Below are 26,691 nucleotides of genomic sequence, written 5' to 3'. Positions count from 1 at the left end.
AATGGTCACATCCTAATCTGGTCTCTGAATCTAGTTCATGAACCTGTCATTTCCCACTCTACATATTTTGTACCTTTCTAAATCCTCATGCCTGTAATAAAGTGGCTTCTTGTTGCTCTTGAAAACTGGTTTCAAAGACTGTTGTTAACTACTTATCCTTAGGGAGGAATGCAAGGAAAAGGAAATCACAGTCAGGGCTTGGAGACAAGTTTGTTGTTCTTTCTTCCTTTTCCTACCTTACTATTGTAGCTCAGCAATCTTAACAGAATGAGGCATCTGTGGAGCTAGCAGGAAAACTTAATCATTACTTACAATTTATTTCTGAGCTCCAGGTGACAGGTTAGAAGCAAACTTCTATAAAGCAGATTGTCTTTGAAGTATTTTGCTACTTCCAAACCATTCCCTTCCCCTTTAAAAACTTCTTTCAGATTCATCCTCCAGTTTTTTTCTGTATCCTGAACCTCTTTAGTGTGCTCACCTCAGACTTTACAGGCACCCCGCTTCATTCACTAATTGACTAAGCACCTGGCTCAGTGTCTTCCTTTCCACCCCTAGTCCATCCAGTGCGTGACTTCTCAATTCCTTGACCACCACACCGCTAGTGATCTCTTCCTCAACCCTGTCCGTCACCCCTTTCCATGGTCTTACTGTTGACCTTATCACCCAAGACCTGTACCACTGCAGAAATCTCAATTTCAAAGGTCCTGGTCTTTGACTGGAAACCCTGGTGCTGTAGTGGTTAAGTGCTACAGCTGCCAACCAAAAGGTCAGCAGTTCAGATCTACCAGGCGATCGCTGGAAACTCTGGGGCAGTTCTACTCTGTCTTATAGTGTCGCTGTGAGTCGGATTCAACTCGACGGCAATGGGTATTCTTTGATCACCATCTTCCCTTCTAGCTCACATATGTTAGGACTCCACTCCTGGAGTTCTTTAACCTTGTTGAGATCCCTAATCCATCCCTACCACTTCTTTTTTTACTGGTCACTACTATCCTTATGTCATAACTTCCTTCCTTCCCAGCTTAGAGTCTGTGATTGTCATAATCATTCCCCTGTAAGTACCCTTAATCCCTTTGTCTCTGTATTGTATTCACCTGACAAAACCTCAACCCTAGTTAAATCCAACTATCAGCTTACTCTGTTCCTGCATCCAAACAGTGTAATATGGCCAGAGAAAAATATAGCTATGTGGACTGGTCTCACTTTAATTTCATGACCACAAATCTCAAATAGGCATTTATGGTGCCTATTTTTTTTTTTTGCAGTCTAACTAGAGTTCCCCAGTAGGTTAATTTCTTCTTATCAGCTAATTTACTTTTCTCTCATCTTTTCAAATCTTCTAGACCTTCCTACCTCAGCTGATGACCTTGCTTCATATTTCATTGAGAAAACAGAAGCAGTCTAATGGTAACTGTTTTCTTATCACCACCAACTCTTTCATCTGCACCTGCACCCCACACTCTGACTTTCTGTTACAATTTTTAGATTTCTCTGTTCATATCAAAGGCAGCTGTCCATTTGGGTTTTAGTGCCCGTCCCCTCTCACCTTCTCAGCGTTTGATTCTTAGAGCTTTCTTCCCCCTCCAGCATTTTTTCCTCTCTACTAAACCATTCTTATCATCATATGAGCATACTCTAATGTTGCCCATTCTTTAAAAAAAAAAAAACTTCCATCATCCTCATATTCTTCTCCAGGTATTATCCCACTTCTCTTGTTCCCTTCGCAGCAAAATTTCTTGAGAGTTGTAATAGTTTTATCTTCTTCACTGTTCATTATTTCCTCCAGCATCCCTTCCACCCAGTGAAACAGCTCTTGTTGTGGTCGCCAGAAATTTCCGTTTTGCCAAATCCAGTGGCCATTTCTCAGTCTTGATCTTGACCTCTCTGCAACATTTTACACAGTTCATGTCTGTTTATGAAACGGTTCCCTTGATGTGAATTTCCTCTCAGTTTTATTTACTGCTTTTCATCTCATCCAGGACCTCTTCCTAGAGTCCACGACTTCAACTGAAGTTCAGTTATCTTCTCTTTTTATAACTATCTCTAGATAATCTTATCCTATTGGATTAAGACAGTTTATAAGCCACGGACTCTCAGATTTATACCCCCATCCCTGACATTTCACCTGAGCTCCGGCCTCATATTTAGTTGCCTGCATTTGGTTGTCCTAAAAGACATTTCAAATTCAACATGGCCAAAACAGAATTATTGATTTCTGCCACTCACCACACCCCAACACACACACACGAACTTTTCCCCCCAGGTTTCCCCATTTCAATGAAAAGCATCACCATGCTCCTAGTTGTTCAAGCCAGGAAATCCTGAAGTCCTTTTTGGTCCCTCTTTCCTTATCACTCCCCAACATCTAGAGAATTAGACTATCAACTCCACCACTAAAATGTATCCCGAATCTTTCGCTATTACCATTTGCAGTATTACCTTAATCCAAGCCACAATCTTTTAGCTGGCACAGTGGTTAAGAGCTCGGCTGCTAACCAAAAAGTTGGCAGTTGGAATTCACCAGGTACTCCTTGGAAACCCTATGGCACAGTTGTACCCTGTCCTGTAGGGTCGCTGTAAGTCGGAACTGACTCAACGGCAACCGGTACGTGTGTGACTGCACCAAGACTTTCTGCCCTCATGCTGGTCCCACCACAATCCGTTTTCCCCACAACAACCAAATGACCTTTTGAAAAAGTAAATCACATCATGTCACTCCTTTACTTAAAATTTTTCAGTATCTTAGGATTCAATACAAACTCTTCACTGTAAATTTCAAAGCCTCACATGATTTGGCCCCTGCCTGCTTCTCCAACCTCATCTTTTACTGTGCTGCAAGGATCCCTGGTAGCGCAATGGTTAAGAGCTCGGCTGCTAACCAAAAGACTGGCAGTTCAAATCCACCAGGCGCTCCTTGGAAACCCCACGGGCCAGCTCTACTCTGTCCTATGGGGTGGCTATGAGTAGGAATCAACTTGACGGCACCTGACAACAGCAAGAACAACACTGGCTGCCTTTTTTTTTTTTTTTTATTGAGCTTCAAGTGAACGTTTACAAATCAAGTCAGTCTGTCACACATAAGTTTATATACATCTTACTCCGTACTCCCACCTGCTCTCCCCCTAATGAGTCAGCGCTTCCAGTCTTGCCTTTCGTGACAATTTTGCCAGCTTCCAACCCTCTCTACCCTCCCATCCCCCCTCCAGACAGGACATGCCAACACAGTCTCAAGTGTCCACCTGATACAAATAGCTCACTCTTCATCAGCATCTCTCTCCTACCCACTGTCCAGTCCCTTCCATGTCTGATGAGTTGTCTTTGGGAATGTTTCCTGTCCTGGGCCAACAGAAGGTTTGGGGACCATGACCGCCAGGATTCCTCTAGTCTCAGTCAGACCATTAAGTATGGTCTTTTTGTGAGAATTTGGGGTCTGCATCCCACTGATCTCCTGCTCCTTCAGGGGTTCTCTGTTGTGCTCCCTGTTAGGGCAGTCATTGGTTGTGGCCGGGCACCAACTAGTTCTTCTGGTCTCAGGATGATGTAAGTCTCTGGTTCATGTGGCCCTTTCTGTCTCTTGGGCTCATAGTTATCGTGTGACCTTGGTGTTCTTCATTCTCCTTTGATCCAGGTGGGTTGACACCAATTGATGCATCTTAGATGGCCGCTTGTTAGCATTTAAGACCCCAGGAGCCACATTTCAAAGTGGGATGCAGAATGTTTTCAAAATAGAATTATTTTGCCAATTGACTTAGAAGTCCCCTTAAACCATGGTCCCCAAACCCCCGCCCTTGCTCCGCTGACCTTTGAAGTATTCAGTTTATCCCGGAAACTTCTTTGCTTTTGGTCCAGTACTGGCTGGCTTTTGAATCCTTAAACACAGCAATCTTGCTCCTGCATTAGGGCTTTGTGTCAGTTAGTTCCCTGGGCTTAGATGCCTTCCCCAGAGCTTCATATGACTGGTCCTTTGTCATTCAGATTACAGATTGAGCATCATGCCATCAGAGTGATCTTCCCAGATTTCCAGATCTTGAGCAGCTCCTGGCTTCCATCCCTCTACCCACTCACACGTTCTGTTTTATATCCTCTATTCTTAACACTGATTTTCTTACTGAGTTGTGTCTGTGTGTGTGCGTCTCCCCCAAATAGAACGCTAGCGTCACAAGACCAAAGACTTGTATTATTCACTACTGAAACCTAAGTATTCACAGTTGTGCCTGGTATTTAGTAGGTATTCTATTTTTTTATTGACTGAATACATAAAAGAACAGAGGCCTAAACTTTCAAGTTGAGGTCTTTGCTCCACTTACATAATTGTTGTCTATGATATCCATATGTATGTTGAAAACATGAGCCCCAAAGACAGTTTTTGACAGAATAAATTTCTGTGAGGAGTCCTGGCTCAGCCAACTTGACTATTTCTAGCGGAGCTACTGACCAATGCAAAGAAGAGAGCAGAAATGCAGAAACAGATTGAAGAGATGGAGAAAAAGCTAAAAGAAATCCAAACTACTCAACAAGAAAGAGTGAGCGATCAGGTAATTTTTATGTTTTTAATCCACAAAACTAATGCTTGTTGAAACAAATTCGAACACTGTGAAAGTATAAAGGTGTTAGTCCTCCAAATCACGTCTAGAGTTTCTGGTAGTTTCTTGGCTGTTAACCTGTTACTGTCGAGTCAATTCTCACTCATAACCACCCTGTAGGGCACAGTAGAACTGCCCCATAGGGTTTCCAAGGAGTGACTGGTGGATTCGAACTGCCGACCTTTTGGTTACCAGCCCAAGCTCTTAACCAGTGCACCGCAAGGGCTCCTTCTTAGCTGCTAATAGCAACAAAGTTGAGTGGGAAAGTAATTTAACTGGGATGGAATTTATGGCATGTGTCATAAGCGATGTAATTTATTGACTTCTTAGTTATACTCAAAATCATTATTTTGTTACTTATGATTTTAGCTTTTTATTATAATTTCCACTAAAATGGTGTTAATTAAAGAAATTCTGTGTATCTTTGGCACTGCTTAGTTGAGTACAACGTTACCAATTTCCACTAGAAACAAATTATTGGAAAGAACTTTTGTGATAAACATTTTATATGGTTAGTGGGTAATTAGGGGAAGACTATGGTAAAGCTAATGCTGGAGCTAGAGTTTGAAAGGAGGTAACATTTGGTGGATGGGACAGATGCACTGATTTTGTTTATTTAATGCAAACAGCAAGAAGAGAGTTGGCCTGCAAAGGAGACCGCTGAACTTGGAATTGCTTCTGAGTCTCAGGAAGTACCAGGCATGGTTCTATCCAGTTCTCTTTGTCCAGTGAACTCTTGTGCCAGGTAGGAACACATCAGTTGAAGGGCCGGTGATTACAGAAGGGCATTTTGAACCAACCTTTGACTTTCAAGTGACTTGAAGTCTCCATGACTTTTATAAAATATTGAGACATGTTTTTTTATAAGCCTCTGTCACAATGTAAGCTTTGCTGATGAGGGAGGACAGGGTACTGGAAAGTCAATACATGTTTTTTATAGAAACAATCAAATATAAATAATTAAAAAAAATAAAATCACTCATTTCTTTTGCCAAGAGATGACTACCATTAACATTTGTGTATCTCTCCTTTTGTTTTGTTTTTGTTTAATTTTTACAAAAATGGCAGCTTACCATTTTGTAAACTACTTATACTGTTAATGTAACTTAACGTCTATTATCAGATCTACTTCTACAGTATTTGTAATGACTAAAGGCTCCATCTTAAAGAAACTAGAATAACTTCTTTAACCTAGAGTGAGGGAGATTATATTTAATGAAAAAGGCTCTTGGACTTTTAAGAATTAAACGGTTCTTTGTGTGGGTACTGAGCACATATTTTAAAACAAGTTTCTTCACAGGGAAACTTCACTTGCAGAAAACGTTTGTCAGGAACAGCCACACTCTAAAGGTGAGTTATATTTGGCAGTTTTGTGAAGAAGTTGCCGATAAAGTGTGAAATGCGTGCTGTGTAACAAATGATAAATACTTTTAAAAATTATGGTAAAGGGAGTTAAAAGAAGACAGAGAGACTAAGGTATTGTATCTTTGAATCATGGAATCATATAATCTGAGATAGGTCAAACATATTTGCAAAAGTATTTCTATAAGATTTCTCAGTGCTTTGAAATATTCAGTTTAACTACCAAATAATCTTCTGCTTCAGCTACTGTACACTGAGCTGAGCATATAGTAGTATCTAGCAGCTGAGACTGTGAGGAATGCATTTTTTATTGGTTTGTTTTTTAAGTTTAAAACTAAAGCTATTTTATATTCTAGTTGGATCTCTTTTCCAATTAGAAAGAAACATGTTAAAAGTAATAAAAACATGAATATCTGCCTATAGGAAACCCTGGTCGTGTAGTGGTTAAATCCTACAGCTGCTAACCAAAGGGTTGGCAGTTCGAATCCACCACGCACTCCTTGGAAACTCTATGGGGCAGTTCTACTCTGTCCTGTAGGGTCCCTATGAGTCGGAATCGACTCGATGGCACTGGGTTTGGTTTTGTTTTTTGGTATCCGCCTATAAAAGTAGTTTGGGGTGTCGTGCTGATAAGCTTCGAATCAATTTATAGGAACCACAAAGCATGGAGGGACATGTTAAACAACAAGATATAGCTGGCAAAATCCAGCATTATGGAGCAAACAACCCAGTTTCTTCAAAAAACATTACAAAAAAGATGGAAAAGAACCCTATAGAAATAAAAAGAGCTTTAAGAAACATTTCTTCCAGTCACAGTATATGTGTCTTGCTCTGTATCCCTAATTCAAACAAACTTAAAAAAATATTTTTTATAAGAATTGGTAAAATGTCAGACTTCTAACTAGATATTTGATATAAGAAATTGTTCATTTTATAACTATGATCATATTATGAAATCATGCTTTTTTAAAATAAGCCTCTCTTTTAGAAATATGTACTGAAATATTGACCGATAAAACGGTCTGATATCTTGGGTTTGATTCAGAATAACCCAGGCTGGGTTTGGGGGGTAGTGGCAGGGGTGGAGGGGAGGGGTACAGATGAAACAGGATCTCTGTGCAGATGACTGTGAGATTATTCAATGCCCTCTGCCGTCGTATGTGTGAAATTGGTCATCATTAAAAAAACAAATCGCCTTTCTGCTTTGCAACAGAAAAGCCTACAACACAAAATAGTTAACTAATTTATCTTGTTGTCTGGAAGAGTAGAGCATTTACTCTTAAAAGTATGAATCTAGTATCTTCTTCTGCAGGGCCCAGTCTACCGTTCTCCATATTTGACGAGTGTCTTCCTTCAGAAAAAAAGAATATCAGGTTTGGTTTGTTTTTTTTTTTAAACCTAAGAGGTTTTCTGTTATTATGAATGAGGATGAATAAGGGGGTTATTGTGACGTCTGTCAACAGAGAAGAGGTACTAAACAGACCATGTCTTTTTCCAGTCCTCCTGCAGATCCACTTGGGGCTTTAGCCCAGCGAAGACCCCTTACAATTCTCAAAACTTCAGAAAGCATCACCTCAAATGAGGATGTGTCTCCAGATGTTTGTGTAAGCGCACTTATCCCTCAGTTAGTGTAAATGTCATTAAATTCTCACGAAAGCTCAGGGTTAGACTTTAAATCACTGGCTTGACGTGCAAATCAGAACTACAGTGACATACTACTTCAAACTCACTAGGATGGCTATAATTAAAAATATGGACAATAACAAGTGTTGGCAAGGATGTGGAGAAATTGAAACCCTCTTACACTGCCAGTGGGAATATAAAATGGCAGAGCTGCTTTGGAAAACAGTTCGGCAGTTCCTCAAAAAGTTAAACATGGAGCTACCGTATGACGCAGCAGTTCTCTTTCTAGGCGTATACCCAAGAAAAATGAAAACATGTTCACACAAAAACATACATGAATGTTCATAGCAGCAGTGTTCATAATAGCCAAAAGGTGATGACAGCCCAAATGTCCATCAGCTGATGAATGGATGTACAAAATTAGTATATCCACCCAGTGGAATATTATTCTGCCATAAAAAGAGTAAAGTACTGATACCTGCTACAAAATGGATGAACCTTGAAAACATGCTACGTGAAGTAAAGCAGACACAAAAGGCCGCATGTTGTATGATTCCATTTACATAAAACATCCAGGATAAACAAGTCTACAGAGACAGAAAGTAGATTGCCAGGGGGTGGGGTGGCGGGCAGGGAGTGACTGCTAACGGATATGGAGTTTCTTGGGTTGATGGAAATATTCTGTTAACCAAAAGTTGAGCAGTTCAAATCCACCAGCCACTCCTTGGAAACCCTATGGGGCAGTTCTACTCTGACCCACAGGGTTGGAATCAACTCTACCGCGAAGAGTTTGGTTTTGGTTTCTTTTTTTTTTTTTTTTTTTGATGGTTGCACAACCTTATAAATATACTAAAAGCCACTAAAATGTACGTTTTTAAAGGATGAATTTTATGGTATGTGATTTATATCTCAATTTTTTTTAAAGTGGAAGGAAAATCACTGACTTAAAAGCCTTTAGCACTTTTTTTTTTTTTTAACCAACATAGCAAAGGGTCTTTTTTTCTTTTCCATATAAAACACCTTTGCGGTGATGGAAAAGTTATGTGAGTCAACTATTTTTCTTTAGCAAGATTTTATTTTAACCACTGTGGACTAGTGACATGATAATGTATCTTCTCCTGTGACCATGAATTAACCTTTGAGAATTAAAATCAAGTATACAGCATAGAGGAGGAAGACTTTAAATCTGGAAGGACAGCAGATTCTCAGAATGCGTTCTGGGCCAAAGCCAGAGGAAAAACCGATAAACCATTGTCCAGTACTTTTCACTTGTGTGGCAAATCCTCACAGTATATTTTTTAATAAAATGTAGTTTGCTGTTTTCATGAAATAACCTTTTCCCTCAAATGTTAAAATGTGCTTTTGGAGGCTGTCTTCCCTAGAGATTCCAATTTGCTATTCCTGTGCCCTGGGTTGAAAATCTGATGTAAGGTGTGTCTCCCTAAGTAAAGACGATTGGCTAGTCTGTGCTCCTTGCGGTATTCCAGCTAAACTTTCCATCTTCTTTAATTCAGGATGAATTTACAGGAATTGAGCCCTTGAGCGAGGATGCCATTATCACTGGTTTCAGGAATGTAACTATTTGTCCCAACCCAGAAGACACTTGTGACTTTGCTAGAGCAGCTCGTTTTGTATCTACTCCTTTTCATGAGATAATATCCTTGAAGAATCTCCCTTCTGGTCCTGAGAGACTCTTGCAGGAAGAGGACCTAGATGTAAAAACCTCTGAGGACCAGCAGACTATTTGTGGTGCTGTCTACAATCAAACGCTCAGCATCAAGAAGCTGAGGTGACTGGGGATTACAGGATGCATAGACCAGATCGTTTGAGCATTCCCTTATCCGGTGTGTGTTTGCCAGTTAGAGCAACCAGCTACCAAGCTCTGACGTCTGCCAGGCACTGCGTTAAGTGCCTGCATGACAGTAGGGCTGCCCCAGATAAACTGTCAGTGGGATTTAGTGACTGATTTGGATATGAAAGTTAGAAGAAGTAAATTTTGGTGGTTATGAGAATAAGAGGTTCTGGGGGAGTATGGCATCTTTGAGGAAACTCGACATGGTGTGTGTGATGGGGAGTGAGAGTGCGTTTATTTTTCCTTTAGTATTGAATTTAAAATCATAGTAGACTAGCTTGATAGTGATTTCACACAGGCAGCTAGAGCTATAATAAACAAAACAAGTACCTTTTGATACAGAGGCACAAATGAGAAGTGAAGATGAATTAGTGGATGGGTACGAGGGAATGGCACAGAGAACCTGGGACCAAGCCTTGTCGTTTATCCATGTTTAAAAGTCAACTAATTTAAACTAACTAATTCTAGTTTTAGAAGTATTCTTTAATTTGCCAATTTGTGGTTTTAAAACTGCGTTTCCAAACTTTTCCCCAACTAACTTTCTATCATGTTTGTTAGCATGTGTTCATGTTGAGTGAGTTGTGTTCTCTTTTCCTTTATCAACCTCTCCCTATGAAAGAATAAAAAGTCCAGAAAAGGGAGAAGAAGAGGAAAGTTACTATCTTAGTCCATGTTTCTTAATAATCAAGAATAGATGTAGAATAGGCATTTACTATAGATTCAGTAACTAAAGCACAAATCCAGAAATTTAATCCTGGGCATTGCTTGTCAACCAAGACACGGGAATTTACCTAGATTCTGATTATGAACCTATTTCTGTTTTGGGAAAGTAATAGATTTTAATGACACTGTTAGGGAGTCCCTGTGTGGTGCAAATAGTTAAATGTTCGATTACTAGTCAGAAGGTTGGTGGTTCAAGCCCACCCAGAGATGCCTCAAAAGACAGGCCTGGTGATCTCCTTCTGAAAGGTGCCAGCCTTGACAACCCTATGAAGCAGTTCTACTCTACAAACATGGGGTCACCATGAGCCAGAATCAAATCAACGGCAACTAACAATAACAAGGGAGACTACTGGCTATCAAATAAAATTATCACAAATATAAGTTGGTATATATTATCCTGAGGAGCCCTGGTGGTGCAGGGGTTAAAGCTCTGAGCTACTAACCAGAAGGTCAGTGGTTTGAGACCACCAGCGGCTTTGCAGGAGAAAGATGTGGCAGTCTACCTCTGCAAAGATTTACAGCCTTAGAAACCTTGTGGGGCAGTTCTGCTGTGTCCTACAGGGTTGCTTTGAGTCGGAATTGACTCAGTAGCAGTGGGTTTATATTATCGCTACAACGATGGACTCATTTATGGTTCTTTCAGCCCCATTATTGAAGACAGTCACGAAGCCACACACTCCTCTGGGTTCTCTGGATCTTCTGCCTCAGTTACAAGCACTTCCTCCTCCATCAAAAGTCTTCAAATTCCTGAGAAGCTGGAGCTTACTAATGAAACCACAGGTAGGATAGTACGTACCACTTGAGAGCAAACGTGCACCCATGCCTGTGGACACTCGCTATCTTAGCAAACTGAGCTGTATGTTTTTTTTTCCCTATAGACATTGCCATAAACTGTGAAATTTCTGGAATAAATTAGTACTACTGAATGTACTGTCATAAAGACCTGCAGCAGATGAGTGTTGTTTTTCCCCCCCTCTAATGTAATATTCAAGGAGCCTTGGTGGAGCATTGGTTAAGGTGCTTGGCTGCTAACTGAAAGGTCAGCGGCTCGAACCCACCAGCCCCTCTGTGGGAGGAAGATGTGACAGCCTGCTTCTGTAAAGATTTACAGCCTTGGAAACCCTGTGGGACAGTTCTACTCTGTCCTGTGGAGGTTCTCTATGAGTCAGAATTGACTCGATGGCAATGAGTTTTTTGTTTGTTTTTAAATTATAATATCTAGAGCCCTGGTGAGACAATGGTTATGCACTCGGCTGCTAACTGAAAGGTTGCCAGTTTGAACCCACCAGCCGCTCGGCTGGAGAAAAACCCTGGCAACTAATCTGCTCTGGTAAAGATTACAGCCTAGGAAATGCTGTGGGGCAATTCTGCTCTGTTCTGTAGGGCTGCTATGAGTCGGAATTGGCTCGGCGGCCCACGATAACACCAACAATTATAATATCCATTTTAAGCATTAGGTTTTTTGGGTGATGTTTTTTTTTTCCCTCCAGAAAACCCTACCCAGTCACCTTGGTGTTCACAGCATCGCAAACAACTACTGAAATCCCTGCCAGAGTTAAGTGCTTCTGCAGAGCTTTTTGTAGAAGACAGACCAATGCCTACGCTGGAAGTAGAGAGGGAAATAGAATTAGGTGAGCATCCCTGAATGTACATGCTTTGGTATATGACAGTATACGAATAAGTGATTAGATGCTTCGAGCACTATCAATATTCCTAGGTCATAAACAGCATTACAGGTGGCCCCCGACTTAGAATAGGATTCTGTTCTGACACCTCCTTCCTAAAGACAGTCCTGATGTAAGTTGAATACCTCTTTTTTTTTTTAGCTTTCATTATTATTGCCTTATATTACCTGTATCTATAAATCTGATCTTTATTTGTCTTTGGGGGTTGGATACATTACATATAAACTTACAGATATATTTTAATACGTTGCTGTTGTTAGGTGCTGCCCAATGGGTTCTGACACATAGCAACTCTATGTACAACAGAACGAAACACTGCCTAGCCCTGCACCACCCTCATGATCATTGTTATGTTTCAGCCCATTGTTGTAGCCACTGTGTCAGTCCATTTTGTTGAGGTTCTTCCTCTTTTTCACTGACCCTCTACTTTACCAACTGTGATGTCCTTCTCCAGGGACTGGTCCCTTCTGATAACGTATCCACAGTATGTGAGATGAAGTCTCGCCATCCTTGCTTCTAAGGAACATTCTGGTTGTATTTCTTCCAAGACAGATTTGTTTGTTCTTTTGGCAGTCTGTGGTGTATTCAATATTTTTCACCAACACTGTAATTCAGACCCCTCAATTCTTCTTCAGTCTTCCTTATTCATTGTCCAGCTTTCACATGTGTATGAGACAATCGAAAATACCATGGCTTGAGTCAAGCGCACCTTAGTCCTCAAAGTTACATCTTTAAAGTTACATTTTAAAGAGATCTTTTGCAGCAGATTTGCCCAATGCAATGAGTCTTTTGATTTCTTGACTGCTGCTTCCACGGGCATTGCTTGTGGATCCAAGTAAAATGAAATCCTCGACCACTTCAGTCTTTTCTCTGTTTATCATGATGTTGCCTGTTAGTCTGATTGTGAGGATGTTTGTTTTCTTTATGTTGAGTTCTGATGGCGCAGTGGTTAAGTGCAGGGCTGCTAACCAAAAGGTCGGCAGTTTGAATTCAACAGCCACTTCTTGGGAACGCTGTGGGGCAGTTCCACCCTGTCCTATAGGGTCGCTATGAGTTGGAATCTACTCGATGGCAACAGGTTTGGTTTTTTGGTTATGTTGAGGTGTAATCCATACTGAAGGCTGTAGTCTTTGATCTTCATCAGTAAGTGCACCAAGTCCTCTTCTTTTCCAGCAAGCTATTGTCGTGTCATCTGCATATCAAAAGTCGTTAATGAGTCTTCCTTCAATCCTGATAACCATGTTCTTTTTTCATAGTCCATCTTCTCAGATTATATTATCTGCATACAGATTGAATAAGTATGGTGAAAGGATCCAACCCTGATGCACACCTTTCCTGATTTTAAACCACATAATATCCCCTTGTTCTGTTCAAACGACTGCCTCTTGGTCTATATACAGGTTACACATGAGCACAATTAAGTATTCTGGAATTCCCATCCTTTGCAATGTTATCCATAATTTATTATGATCCACACAGTCAAATGCCTTTGCATAGTAAATAAAATACAGGTAAACGTCTTTCTGGTATGGTGTTCTCTACTTTCAGCCAAGATCAGTCTGGCATCAGCAATGATATTCCTCGTTCCACATCCTCTTCTGAACCCAGCTTTAATTTCTGACAGCTGCCTGTCAATATACCGCTATAATCACTTTTGAATTATCTTTAGCATCATTTTACTTGCATATGATATTGTTCGATAATTTCTACATTCTTTTGCATCGCCTTTCTTTGGAATAGGCACGTACATAGATCTCTTTGAGTCGGTTGGCTAGGTAGCTGTCTTCCAAATTTCTTGGCTTAGATGAGTGAGTGCTTTCAGCACTGCATCCGTTTGTTGAAACATCTCAATTTCTATTTTGTCGATTCCTGGAGCCTTATTTTTAACCAATGCCTTCAGTACCATCAGTTCTTGATCATATGCTACCTCCTGACGTGGTTGAACATCGACCAGTTCTTTTTTGTACAGTGAGTCTGTATATTCCTTCCATCTTCTTTTGATGCTTCCTGCATCCTTCGATTTTTTGCCCAAAGAATCCTTCAATATTGCAACTCGAAGCTTGAAGTTTTCTTCAGTTCTTTCAGCTTGTGAAATGCCAAGTATGTTCTCCCCTTTTGGTTTTCTAACTCCAGATCTTTGCACATTTCATTATAATACTTTACTTTGTCTTCTCAAGCCGCCTTTTGAAATCTTCTGTTCGGCTCTTTTACTTTATCATTTCTTCCTTGCGCATTAGTTACTCTGTGTTCAGGAGCAAGTTCAGGATTTCTTCTGACATCCATTTTAGTCTTTTTTTTCCTTTCCTGTCTTTGTAATGACCTTTTCCTTGATGTCGTTCCACAGCTCATCTGGTCTTTGGTCGTTGGTGTTCAATTCGTTAAATCCATTCTTGAGATGGCCTCTAAATTCAGGTGGGATATACTCAAGCTGTATTCCACTTTGGGTCTCATGGACTTGCTGTAAGTTTCTTGAGCTTCAACTCAAACTTGCCTGTGAGCAACTAATGGTCTTTTCCACAGTCAGCCCCTGGCCTTGTTCTGAACTCTTCCATCGTCTCTTTCCACAGATTTGATTCTTGTGTATTCCATCCAGCAAGACCCACGTGTATAGTCCCACGTCGTTTCTGTCACGAAGGCCATATTTTCCAACTACTGATTCTTCCTTGTTTCCAACTTTCATATTCCAATCACCAGTAATTATCAACACATCTTGATTGCAAGTTTGATCAATCTCAGACTGCAGAGATTGGTAAAAAAAAAATCTTCAATTTCATCTTTAGCATTAGTGGTTGGTGCATAAATTTCAATAATATTCATATTAACTGTTCGTCATTGTAGGTGTATGGATATTATCCTATCACTGACAGTGCTGTATTTCAGAATAGATCTTGAAATGTTCTTTTTGCCAATGAACGCGACGCCACTCCTCTTCAATTTGTCCTTCCTGGCATAGTAGGCCACATGATTGTTTGATTCAGAATGGCCAATACCAGTCCAGTTCAGCTCACTAGTTCCTAGGATATCAATCTTTAAGCGTTCCATTTCATTTTTGACAACTTACAGTTTTCCCAAATTCATGCTTCGTACATTCCACATTCTGATGATTAATGGATGTTTGCAGCTGTTTCTTCTCGTTTTGAGTCATGCCACATCAGCAAATGAAGTTCCCAAAAGCTTTATTCCATTCACATCATTAAGAACGACTCCACTTTGAGAAGGCAGCTCTTCCTCTGTCGTATTTTGAGTGCCTTTCAACCTGAAAGTTCATCTTCCAGAACTGTATCAGACAATGTTCCGCTGCTTTCTATAAGGTTTCACTGGCTGATTTTTTCAGAAGTAGATTGGCAGGTTGTTCTTCCCAGTGTGTCTTCATCTGGAAACTTCACTGAAACCTGTCCACCATGAGTGACCCTGCTGGTGTTTGAAATACTGGTGGCATAGCTTCCACATCACAGCAACACACAAGGCAGCACGGTATGACAAACCGACAGATGAGTGGTGGTTTTGATACATACATACGTTAAAAACAAATGCATACACAAAAATCATAAAAGCTTACTTTGTTAGTGAAGAAGTGTTCGATTACGCTGGCATTTTGTCAGTTGTGGTAGTAACTTCACTTGTGGAAGGTTCTGGATCATTTGGATTACCCCTGGGAATGGGGATGGCATTTCTAGTCAGAAAGTCAGTGAGAGTTGTCTGTGTGGGCCTTTTCTTTTTTTCTTCATATATGTCACGGGAACATCTCATTGCTTCCCGAATCTGCTCAGTGACTTTAGCAAAGCAGTCAGTGTTTGGGCCCACACTTTCGAGCATCTGAAACCCCTGATTTAGCTTATAAAACTAAATCCATAAGCAAAGTTTTGAGCAGTAAATCATAAAATTGAACTTTGTAAGTGAACGTCTGAGAATTATAATATCAGCAAATTATACACTGCAACATCGTATGTAGTACGTATTACTAATAGGCTGTGCCCCAAAAAAAAGACTGTTGTAAGTACAGGTAAGGTAACTGGAATGGGTCGTAAATTAGGGACTACCTGTATAGAAGTTGGCACAAGGATAAGTTCAGTGTTCCATTAATAATGGGAATTATGTGTTCTCCTATTCCAGCTTCTAACAAGTATTTTGAAAAGTATTCTAGATGCTACTAACTGGCAAGTGTAACAGCACTGTGCTCGCTGTGCTCCGGCAGCACATATACTAAAATTGGAACGATACAGAGTAGATTAACATGGCCCCTGTGCAAGGATGACACCCAAATTTATGAAGCATTCCATATTTAAAAAAATATATATATATATATATATATATATGTAACAGTACCTCTGGTCCTTGAACCAAGAGGTGAAGCCTCGGGGTGTATAAATGTTCTCAATGATTTTTAAATGGAATCAATCAAATCTTTTCAACAGGTAATGAGGATTATTACATTAAACAAGAATACCTAACATGTGAAGATTACAAAGTATTCTGGGTGGCACCAAGAAACTCTGCAGAATTAACCATAATAAAGGTGGGACCCCTTTTCTGTCAGTTTAGCTACCTTCTAAATAATGTGGGTTTAAGCCGTAACTCATGGCTGATGGCAACTGATTTTTTTAAGCTGTAACTCTGGCTCTAGGGAACTCTCAGATCCTTCTAGTAGTCTCTAAACTGCCTTATAGGGAAGTCAGTGTTATAGGCCAGGATCAGATATCAAAAAGGCTACTGTGTAAAGTTCTCAATATGTTCATACATGTTAAGTATTCCGTCAGTTTTATCTTTTTGTTTTCTGGTCTGCCCCAGTCTGGAGAAGTTATTCTCTAGGATTGACACACTCACAGTGTCACATCGAAATTCCCTTTCTCCCTTATCCGAGGGATTCGCTTTAACTCTTTCTTATATTGGATGCGTGGTTTCCTGGATTCCATTTTTTCTTTTTTGGTTTAATCCCAGGCCTTTCATGTGAGAAAATTCCTTATTCTACATTCTTACTTGATTGATAGTTTGCTGGAAATAGAATTCGAGGTTTAAAACTATTTTTTTCTCAGAACTTTGAAGAGAAGCTCTGTTGTCTGATGATGCTTTTACGTCTTCGGCCTTTCTGACTCTCAAACCTTTATGTGAAACTATTTTCCCTTCTCTCTGAGTCCTTGTAGGATTTTATCTTTGTCACCAGTGTTTTGAAATTTCACAATTACATGCCTAGGTATGAGGCTGTTGAACATCCATGTGCTAGGCAGTCATTGGCCATTTAAGTCTGGAAGCTCCTTTAGTTCTGAGAGATTTTCTTTAAAAAAAAAAATTATTGCTTCTCTTTAATTTTCTGTTTTCTCTCATTCTAGAATTCCTTTTATTAGGATGTAGGGTCTCCTGGACAGATCTCTAAAATTCTTACCTTTTTTCTCCTATTCTCCAGCTCTTTGTCTTTTTGCTGTATTTTCTAGAATGTTTTCTCAACTTTATTTTCAGTCTTTCTTCTGTGTTTTTCATTTCCCTCATCATGTATTTAATTTGCAAGAACCCTTTCTTCTCAGAATGTTCTTTATAGCATTCTGTTACTCATTTCAAAGATGGAATGTTGTTTATCTCTCTGAGGATATTAATGACAATTTAAAAATTCTTTTTCCCTGCATCGTCTATTTCCTCCTAGTTGTTTTTGTCTGCTTTGATCTTTCATATTAGAGGCTTTCTTTGAGTCTTTGACTGTTCACTCATATTTAGGGGTGGGACACTAGGAACTAATTAAAAACTCTGTGTGTATGAGTAGGCCTTGATAGCTGTGGACCTTCCTGTAAGACGGTCTCACTTGGACATTTTGTTGGAGCTCCCACCCTCTACCTTGGGCAGTCTTTAGTCAGAAGACTTATAATTTCCTGCTAGGAGCATATAAGTCTGATGGCTGCTAGCTTACCGAAAGCTAAGTGGGGAAATTAGTCTAGGGCAGGGCTGGGGGCAGGGTGTTGCATATTACTGTTCGATATATAAATTTTCTCATCTTTTCCATATAGTATTTTACCTCAGTTCCACGTCGTTGGCATCTTCTAGTCTAGAGCCCCTCTGTTTTATACTCTCAGGAGTAAAGTTCTGGTCTTCTGGAGCAGGAGAGAGGCAGTTGCTGGGCTGGGCTACAAAGGGCAGGAGCGGGAATCTGGAGTCTAATGCCCCCTGAAACAATGTACAGCCATGCCTCATCCTTACTTCCAGAGGTCATTGGTGCTGCCAATCATATACTGTATACTATAGGGAAATGACCTTTCTCCATTGCTAGAATCAGCTTCCCTTGGGTCTTCTAAGTAGATTATTATCTCTTGTTATTCTGTTTACAGCTTCCAGAATTTTGTTGCTGTTGTATCCTCTTCTTAATTATAGATGTTTACCTTTTAAAACATTCCGTTACTATTATTTCTGTTGGAGTATCAGTAGGGCTGGAGGAAATGTGTCTTCAGTCTTTTAAACATAAGCACAGATTCTAATTACTCTTATTTTTAAAATATAACATCTTACAGGTATCTTCTCAACCTGTCCCATGGGACTTTTACATCAACCTCAAGTTAAAGGAACGTTTAAATGAGGAGTGTGATCATTTGTGCAGCTGTTATCAATACCAAGATGGCTGTATTGTTTGGCACCAGTATATAAACTGCTTCACCCTTCAGGTTTGCAATAATACTAAAAACTTATCATTTAAAGTCCTCAAATAGAGAGATTTGTGCTGTAAATTAGCAAAGGAATTTATTGGAAAATTTCCATCAGTCTTCTAGAAATAGACCAGTTAAGCTGTAAATTAAAAGCTTTGACCATTTTCTTTTCCCAAATTATTTTAACCAAGGGCCTTTCTGAGTTTGTTTGTTTGTTTACTTCCTGTCATGTCAATTTTTAAACATTTATAGAAGTGGAGAGTAGTATGCAAGGAGCTCTCATGAACCAGCCACCTAACTATGAAGATCATCAGGTCACGGCCACTCTTGTTTTATCTGTGCCGCCCACACTGGCTTAGTTTTAAAATCTAGACACAATTTTGTTCTTTGCTATGTTCTTAAAAAGGTTTTGCTGTTGATTTTGATAGTGATGTGAATTTTCTAAAATGGCCGAAATGAGTTGCTAGAGCATCTGTTATGGGTCAGACCCATTGCTTGGGTGCTCTTCATCCACTGTCTCATTTAATTCTTGCAAAAAATCATATGGGGGATCGTAGTATTATTAAAACTGGGACATAGACCCAGCCTACAAGGAGCATACCTTCTAGTAGAGAGTAAAAAACATCAGGTAATCACGGTGTTGCCTATAATAGAGAACAGGCACAGAAGTTTTTGTTTTGTCTTCTTTACTTTTTCAAGTGAAACATCCATACTAAAAGAGTGTATATAGTTTATATGAACAGTTTTAAAAATAGCAACAAAACATATACTAGTGTGCCTTCTGCCCAACTTCAGAAATAGTGAGTTTTCTATCCTTCTATTTCCAGGATCTTCTCCAGCACAGTGAACTGATTACCCATGAAATAACAGTGTTGATTATTTATGACCTTTTGACAATAGTGGCAAAGCTACACAAGGCAGAAATAGTCCATGGTGACTTGAGTCCAAGGAGTCTGATTCTTAGGAACAGGTTGGTCCTTTTTATTCTCTTATAATTCTGTGAGCTTTCTCCCAAAACTTGGAGAGTCACAATTTTTAGTATGCCGTTTGAGAAATGCCGTATTGATGATCACATTATGTTAAGAGAATATTTGCTCTATCTAACAGTTAATAATGATTGGGAATAATTTAAAAGAATTCAAAGAAAAAAATACATTGAGGAAACACATTAATTCAGATAAAAGAATTAACCATGACTATTGGGACGATCCTGCTAAGAAGAGGCACAGATTTCTTTGAAGACTGTGAGTAGATCGTCTAGTCCTTTGAGTGGGTCCACTGTGTATCCAGCAAGGGTGCTAGCAAAACTGAGGCACCATTCAATTTCATAGACCAAAGCTTGGGGCAGGCCAACGTGACGTAGTTGCCAAGAGAAGTGGGTAAAACCAGAGTACAAATGTAAACTATGCCAAAAAATTCAACCTATTTTGGCCATCAGGTTCAAGAGATGAGCACTGAGCAGGAAGTAAAAAAATGAAGCCAAAATATTAAGAACTGAGAGATTACACAAAATGTAGAGGAATGTATAAGGTGAAGGTGGTCCAAGATTTTGGTTTTGTGAAAAGGACTAGAGGACCAGCACACCTTTGTTGTGATCACTGGTCTCATGGTATTTGAGTAAAGCAGACTGGTTTGAAGATGCTTTGTGTCTTGGGTAAACAGTTAAATTTTTCCCTGAAGTCGTTAACATACACTAATAGCTAGAATAACTCTATGTTTCTCCTGACTACTTAATCTGTAAGGGAAGATGGAATTAGGCTCTGAATTATAGTTGCATATAATTTAGAGAACCCTCAATGTATATCTGCATTTATAACCTAAACAGAGAATCCCACCTTTTTTCCTTGGATCGCAGAGGCCTAAAAGTTTCCCCAGGCATCTGTAGCAGCATTTCTCATCCTGGACACTTACAGGTATTTGGATGAGAAGTCTTTGTATAGGTCTGTTCCAGGCATCGCAGAGTTTTAGATCCCTAGCCTCTTCCCCCTCCCCACTTCTATTAAACGCAAGTAACATGCCCCCAGCAACTGTAACCACCAAAAATCTCCCCGTGTGTTTCCAAGTGTGACGCCCTCTGGTATAGTTTTTCTTTTCACCCTCTTTTACAATGCTGAACGTTCAGAAGGTAGTGCTAGAGTTCTCAAATTGTAAGCAAAGGGATTTTCTGAGCCTTTTTAGGATTGGCATTTGCACTTTGCTCAGATCTCTCTCAGCCACGAGGGGACACTAGGAAAGTACATAGTGTTTACAGGGCCATGTCTTTTACTTTGCCAGTACTTACCAGGCTTCATAGGAAATTTCATACAGATTCACAAGAAATTAACAGCCTTTTAAAATCATTTAGTTCAATTTTTACATATCATTTGTGAGGAAATTAAGACCAAAAAAGCGGAATGCCTTGCCCACTGTAATAGTGACTTCGTGGCCAACTAGAGGGCTTGGAGACTTTCCAAGTTTTTTTAATTAACCTAAGAAACATTTTTTCCTACCTCTCGCAAATTTTCAAAATATTTGGAGATTTTATGGGAGCCAAAAAAAAAAAAAGTTAGCTCCTGTGCCAAGGAAAATGGGAGCAGTTGTCAATTTTAAAGTAAAATAGATTATTCTGTGCTGTAGAGGCTTGTGGTTGGCTTAGTCAGAGTCTATGTTCAGGGATGTAGGCTTGCCTCAGGAGTTTGAGAGAACTAATCAACAAAAGTAGAGCGAAAAGGGGGCACATGGAGACAACCCGTTCTTTTCTCTCAGGTAAGTAGCTCCTGTGTTCTGTGTTCCATTCTCCCAGATAAATAACTCCTACTAAGGACGAGCGTTGTTGCATGGAAGAGATAAACCCAAGAAAAATATAATTAATTGGTAATGAACTTAGTGTTATCAAGCTTTTTTTTTTTTTTAAGAAATAAAGGTTGGGATTACAGATAATTTAAGAATAACATATGACATTACCTTAAAAAAAATTTTTTTTTTAATACATGTAATTTTACAATGAAAGTGACACTTTACCAAAAGATAGCCTCGTTTATTTTCAATTAAATTTTGGAAAGACTTTAAATGATTCTTGGCAAACCTAACCTGTAATAGTAAAGAAGAAGGCTATCACGCTTGTAAAAGCCTCATTTTCTCTATTAGAATTCTCATCAACGTATGTCATTGTTACTCTGTGTTAATATACGTGTAGTACAAGGCAGAGTCCTGCACCCTACTTCCAGTTCTTACTTTGTATAATATGGGGGCTCGATGAATGTTCTGTGGTAGCCCTGCACTGTGGATTAGGTATACTTGCCATCACCCAACTAATCTTGATATTACCGCGTGGGTGGGCACTGCTACTGCTCTTACAGGTGCATTTTCACAAGTAACCACTGGAGGGAGCTGTTGGCACAGCTAAGACATACCTGCAGTACCTTTTTTTTTTTTTTTTTGAAGACCAGCTATGCAGCTGCTTTTCATGGCCTATTTTTATTTTCTCTTTCTCTTAAATCTGGGCTCAGGATCCATGATCCCTATGATTTTAATAAGGAGAATCAAGCTTTGAAGATAGTGGACTTTTCCTACAGTGTGGACCTTAGGGCGCAGGAGGACGTTTTTACCCTCAGCGGCTTTCGGACTGTACAGATCCTGGAAGGACAAAAGATCCTGGCTAACTGTTCTTCTCCCTACCAGGTGAGTGTAAAACAAGCCTGGGCAAATATGGAGAGGGTTTCTTAAGGTCTTTCTTATCTACATAAGCTAAGAAAGCTAGTGTTTACTGGTATTGTCTCGCCGGGAATAGATGACCTAGTTTTCACATATCACCAAGTCAGGCAATATGTGCCATTTTTCTGACACACCACTAAAGAATATACACATACACGTGCAAACAGATGGCGAACTCAGTAACCTATGTGCCAGGCCCATTTCTGCCACTCTCGTCCATGTGATCCTTTTATAAATCATTTTGTGTGATCCTCTCTGTAAAATAAGGATAACAATTTCTGCTTCATGTCCATTAGAATTTGTGTGAGGGTTAAATGAAAGAATGTATATAAAAAGAACTGTAGGACACATGAAGGAGGCCTGGTGGCACAGTGGTTAAGTGCTTGGCTGCTAACTGAAAGGTCAGTGGTTTGAACCCACCAGCTGCTCCATGGGAGGAAAGACCTGGCAGTCTGCTTCTGTAAAGATTACAGCCTGGGAAACCCTATAGGGCAGTTCTACTCTGTCCTATACAGTCACTATGCATCAGAATCAATCGACAGCAACAGGTTTAGGGGTAGAACAAATGTAAAGTGTTTTATACAGTGGTATTATATGCAAAAATCCCTTCCGACTCAGCTCTGGATATGACATTTGCTGACCGATCATGTAGCGTGAACCTCAACTAGTCCTGTGGACCACATTTAGATCACTGGAGTCCATGGAAATTCAGGAGATCTATAAATGTGAATTTGGCAGTCCAGATATTTTTGTCATCTTTTGTCTCTGTTGGTCACTTCTTTGGGGAGCTTCTCCCTTTACTGTAAGGGTAAGGAACAGTCCACTCAAACGATGGCATAAAGTAGACTTCCTGCGTAGCTAGGCTGACCTGATAATAGCAGAGAATTATTCTAGCTGACAGTGCGTTTTGTGATTTCAGGTAGACCTGTTTGGTCTAGCAGATTTAGCACATTTACTGTTGTTCAAGGACCACCTACAGGTCTTCTGGGATGGGTCCCTGTGGAAACTTAGCCAGAGTGTTTCTGAGTAAGTATTGGTGACTTCAGGGTCCTTGCCTGTCCAAATCATTCCCTGTTTTCTCTTAGATGCCTCCTCTGCTTTGGCAGCCTTAATTTTCTTAATCCACTGCCGTGATTTCAGTAATCTCAACCAGTTTTTTTAGAGTATTAGTGAAACACCTAGTTCAGAGTAAAGAATTGCTAATTAAAAATAAAGACTCAAACTATTCAAACTTTGGGACATGGTTGTGGACAGAGGCGTATCACAGACCACAGCCATAGTGCAGCACTTTAGGAGTGTTGATAGGAGCATCTTGTGAGAATAATTTTCTAACCAATTGGTATTAGTGTAAACCCCTTTTTAGTAGCTGTTGTTACCACAAATTAAAAAGCATCTCTTGAAGGGAATTAAATTTTTTAATTGTACATTAATTTTAGGCTATTATTTACTTAATGAGTGTGTAGAACCAAATCAGAGAACAGCATCTCCTTGGTGAAGAAGTAAATGATCTCTTAATAAGAGCTGCTTGGTCTCAGAACCATAGTACTCCCTCAAGCTTGCTCATAAAAGTTATTAAATAATCACGTTCCACTTTAGCTAATATAACCTCCTGACATAAGCTTATCAATGTATCACTTACTGATACAGTCTTTGGTCCAAAAAAAATCAGTGTTGAAGATTTTAATACCCATTCTCTTCTGCCCTCCCCCCCCCCCATCCCCCTGCCACAGCGGTTTGGCCAGTCTTATTTGTCTCTTTCATGTACTTTAAAATAGGCTTGAAATATAATGCAAGACACGTATGATTGACTGAGGTATCTCCAGTTGGTGGGTCCAGATAACACAAGTAGAAATAGGTGGGGTTAGTTGGGGTTTCCTGTTCAACAGTCCTATCTTATATATTAAGAGAAGTTTCTCTGATTAAAAATAATAATAATAAAGGTACAACTATCATAGATTGCAGCAGTAGTTACTTCACTCAAGCTTACAAATCTCAGGAGATGGTGAAGATGATAAACCACGGGTCGGGGGCAGGGGAGGACTGTATTTTTTTAATGGCCCAGGCTCCAGGAAAGTTAGAGGAGACAAAGTTTAGTTTTTTTCTGTTTGTGGAAGAGAAGTGCTAGAGAAGGGCTCCACTTGAGTACCCAGACGATGTATAGGGTCAGATGAGAGACTTGCCTTCCCTTTACATGCCTTGTGTGATGACGTTTCCCACCATGGTAGTCTTTTCTGTAGTCCCTCACTGGGCTTTCAAAGGACTGATTCAACGGTATCTAACCCCAGCATTCTTGGTATTAATATAAATCATCTTGGTGCATAAATGTTCCACTGAGTTAAACACAAAGAGAATTCTAACTTTGATATGCCTGATCTTGACGGAAATGGTTTCATATGTTTTTAGGCTAAAAGATGGTGAATTGTGGAATAAATTCTTTGTGCGGATTCTGAATGCCAGTGATGAGTCCACAGTGTCTGTTCTAAGGGAACTTGCAGCAGAAATGAATGGGGTGTTTGACACCACATTTCAGAGTCACCTGAACAAAGCCCTGTGGAAGGTAGGGAAGTTAATCAGTCCTGGAGCTCAGTTCTTCCAGCAAGATAGGCCGGCAAGTCTTTCCCAGGTTCCTGCCTAAAGTGCATGGCTGTGTCATGGAACACCAAATGTCTGTATGCTGTCATTTAATATAGGACACATTTAGATACACTGCCAACACTTTTCTACTTTTTGGTATAGGTATGTTTCTAAGTAACTGGCTTTTTTTTTTTTTTTTACATAGCAGCATACCTACTCTTGGCCAGGTCTAACTTTGTAGCAAATAACTGTTTTATTTTAATGGACTCCACCTGAATGAGTACCTTTTCATTTAACACATTTGACTCCATTTGTCTCTGTACTTTTTCCTCTTGTAACTTGTGATATAAACCCATGTGATCACCATGTATTTTGTAAATAATAAAATAGTATTTGTTAAATTTGTGTTTCAACATTTCATCTACTTTTTGTAAACTAAGATAATAAGTGGCTTGATTCTGCAGACAAAGAAGGTATTTTATCTGTAGAAATTTATATATCCCAGGCTCAGAGATGGTATGATAGGATCATAACAAGACAGAATAGGTAACCATCCCTTTAGCTGTTCCTGACCTTCCAGAAAGTGGTCTGGATTAAAAAGTAGGTAAAATGGTTTACACAAGGCCACATTTTCTTAAGTTTCAAGTGGCAAGTTGTTCACGTGGCTCATGTTTTAATGTTTTTACTTTTATCCACCAAGCCCCTTGGTCTGTTATGTAATTTGCTGGTACTGCTGGTACTGAGCGTCTTGATGAGGAATGTGGTTGTTAGAAAGGGAATGAAGAGGTTTTGTACAGAGTTCAGCAGCCTTTCTGTTACGTGCAGAATGGAGTGGAGTGGACAAGGGTCAACGTAGGAATAGATGAGGGTTTTGTTATTTGGAAGAGGAGGCTTTGAAGCATGGAATAATTTGGAAGCGAACAGGTCTAGGTGAGGTATCGGACACCCAAATGTTGGAAGCATGAATTGTACCTGGTCTCTCAGAGATAGGGAAGAAAATTGGTAGAAAAAGGCAATGGATAGCCCTTGGCGAAATTATCTAACATGCCTCCATGCTGGTGCCTGATTTTTTTTTTCTTCTGTAGTCATCACTGTTACAGCTCTAAGATTGCTGGAAAGCAAAATCTAAGTATATCTCAACTAAAAATATTTAAGCATATGTAGTTGAAGCACTGAAGCATCACTTAGATCTGAAAGATAGATCAGCTTAGACATTTTGCTCTTAACCAAAATACGGCTCTTATCACATTCTTACCATTGCTTCTTATGTTGATAACGTAAAGCCATGTATCTGTGTCTTCGGTGTAACCAAGCCCTCCTGCCTCCGTGCTCACCTTGTTTCTCAGTCCACTGCTTGACAGATGGAGTCATTACTCTGAGGCTGGGCAGTAAATCTAGACTCTGTAACACAGATTTAGCTACCATCTAGTGAATTCTTCAGCGTCTTGCTTTTGATAGCCAGGCTGACAAGCTCCTCCTACACGGATAAAGCTTTGTTTCCGGAAGCAGGCTCTGAGGGAAGGGGGACCTGAGGAAGCTGCCTTGTTGGAGGACCTGCCCTTGTTGTGCCACGCCTCCCTCCACCCACCCCACCCCCACCCTCACGCTTTCTTTTTTGTAGAGAGGAGAAAACAATACCTGACTACTTAGGACCTGTGATGTCTTAGGTTTTCCCTTTGCCTAAGCAGAAAACCAGAAGCCTGAATACAGACCATGGGATGTATAGCGCACCCCCCGTTCACAAAGTTTGTGAACCCTCTAATCCTACACCGCTGTCAGCGCCTTCCATCTCCCGTGACAGTTGTGTAAGAAATCTTCCACGGAAGTCAAGTGCCCCAACCAATGCCAAATCTAGAAGTGAAAAGGTTTTCCCATAGCAATAGGACTTTAGACTTTGGTCGTGCTGTAACTTCAAGATAAGAAAGCCTTTCAGAGGGTTAGCATAACAACTCATTGATGTCTTTAAGCAAAGA

At 39.9% G+C, this 26,691-nt stretch overlaps 1 protein-coding gene and 1 non-coding gene across 4 annotated transcripts in view; both read left to right on the top strand.

Moving 5' to 3' along the window:
* The window catches only part of BUB1B (BUB1 mitotic checkpoint serine/threonine kinase B), a 50,370-nt gene extending 25,268 nt beyond the window's left edge, over window positions 1-25,102 (top strand). For all 3 annotated transcript variants that reach the window (XM_010598334.3, XM_003418737.4, XM_023558647.2), the window contains 14 exons: window positions 4,423-4,535; window positions 5,213-5,328; window positions 5,884-5,933; window positions 7,258-7,318; window positions 7,444-7,549; window positions 9,083-9,357; window positions 10,787-10,923; window positions 11,634-11,774; window positions 16,244-16,344; window positions 18,320-18,469; window positions 19,279-19,421; window positions 21,940-22,111; window positions 23,064-23,170; window positions 24,548-25,102. In XM_010598334.3, coding sequence (XP_010596636.1) covers window positions 4,423-4,535; window positions 5,213-5,328; window positions 5,884-5,933; window positions 7,258-7,318; window positions 7,444-7,549; window positions 9,083-9,357; window positions 10,787-10,923; window positions 11,634-11,774; window positions 16,244-16,344; window positions 18,320-18,469; window positions 19,279-19,421; window positions 21,940-22,111; window positions 23,064-23,170; window positions 24,548-24,779 — 1,904 coding nt within the window. In that variant the 3' untranslated portion in view covers window positions 24,780-25,102. The remainder of the gene's footprint in view (window positions 1-4,422; window positions 4,536-5,212; window positions 5,329-5,883; window positions 5,934-7,257; window positions 7,319-7,443; window positions 7,550-9,082; window positions 9,358-10,786; window positions 10,924-11,633; window positions 11,775-16,243; window positions 16,345-18,319; window positions 18,470-19,278; window positions 19,422-21,939; window positions 22,112-23,063; window positions 23,171-24,547) is intronic.
* LOC111753032 (U6 spliceosomal RNA) lies at window positions 16,012-16,114 on the top strand. Its single transcript, XR_002787881.1, has one exon. It is a non-coding gene; the product is annotated as a U6 spliceosomal RNA (small nuclear RNA).
* Window positions 25,103-26,691: the final 1,589 nt, after the last annotated feature.

The sequence above is a fragment of the Loxodonta africana genome, chromosome 10 (genome assembly GCF_030014295.1).
Source record: "Loxodonta africana isolate mLoxAfr1 chromosome 10, mLoxAfr1.hap2, whole genome shotgun sequence".
Classification (NCBI taxonomy): Eukaryota; Metazoa; Chordata; class Mammalia; order Proboscidea; family Elephantidae; genus Loxodonta; species Loxodonta africana.
This window is presented reverse-complemented; position numbering and strand designations above follow the sequence as displayed.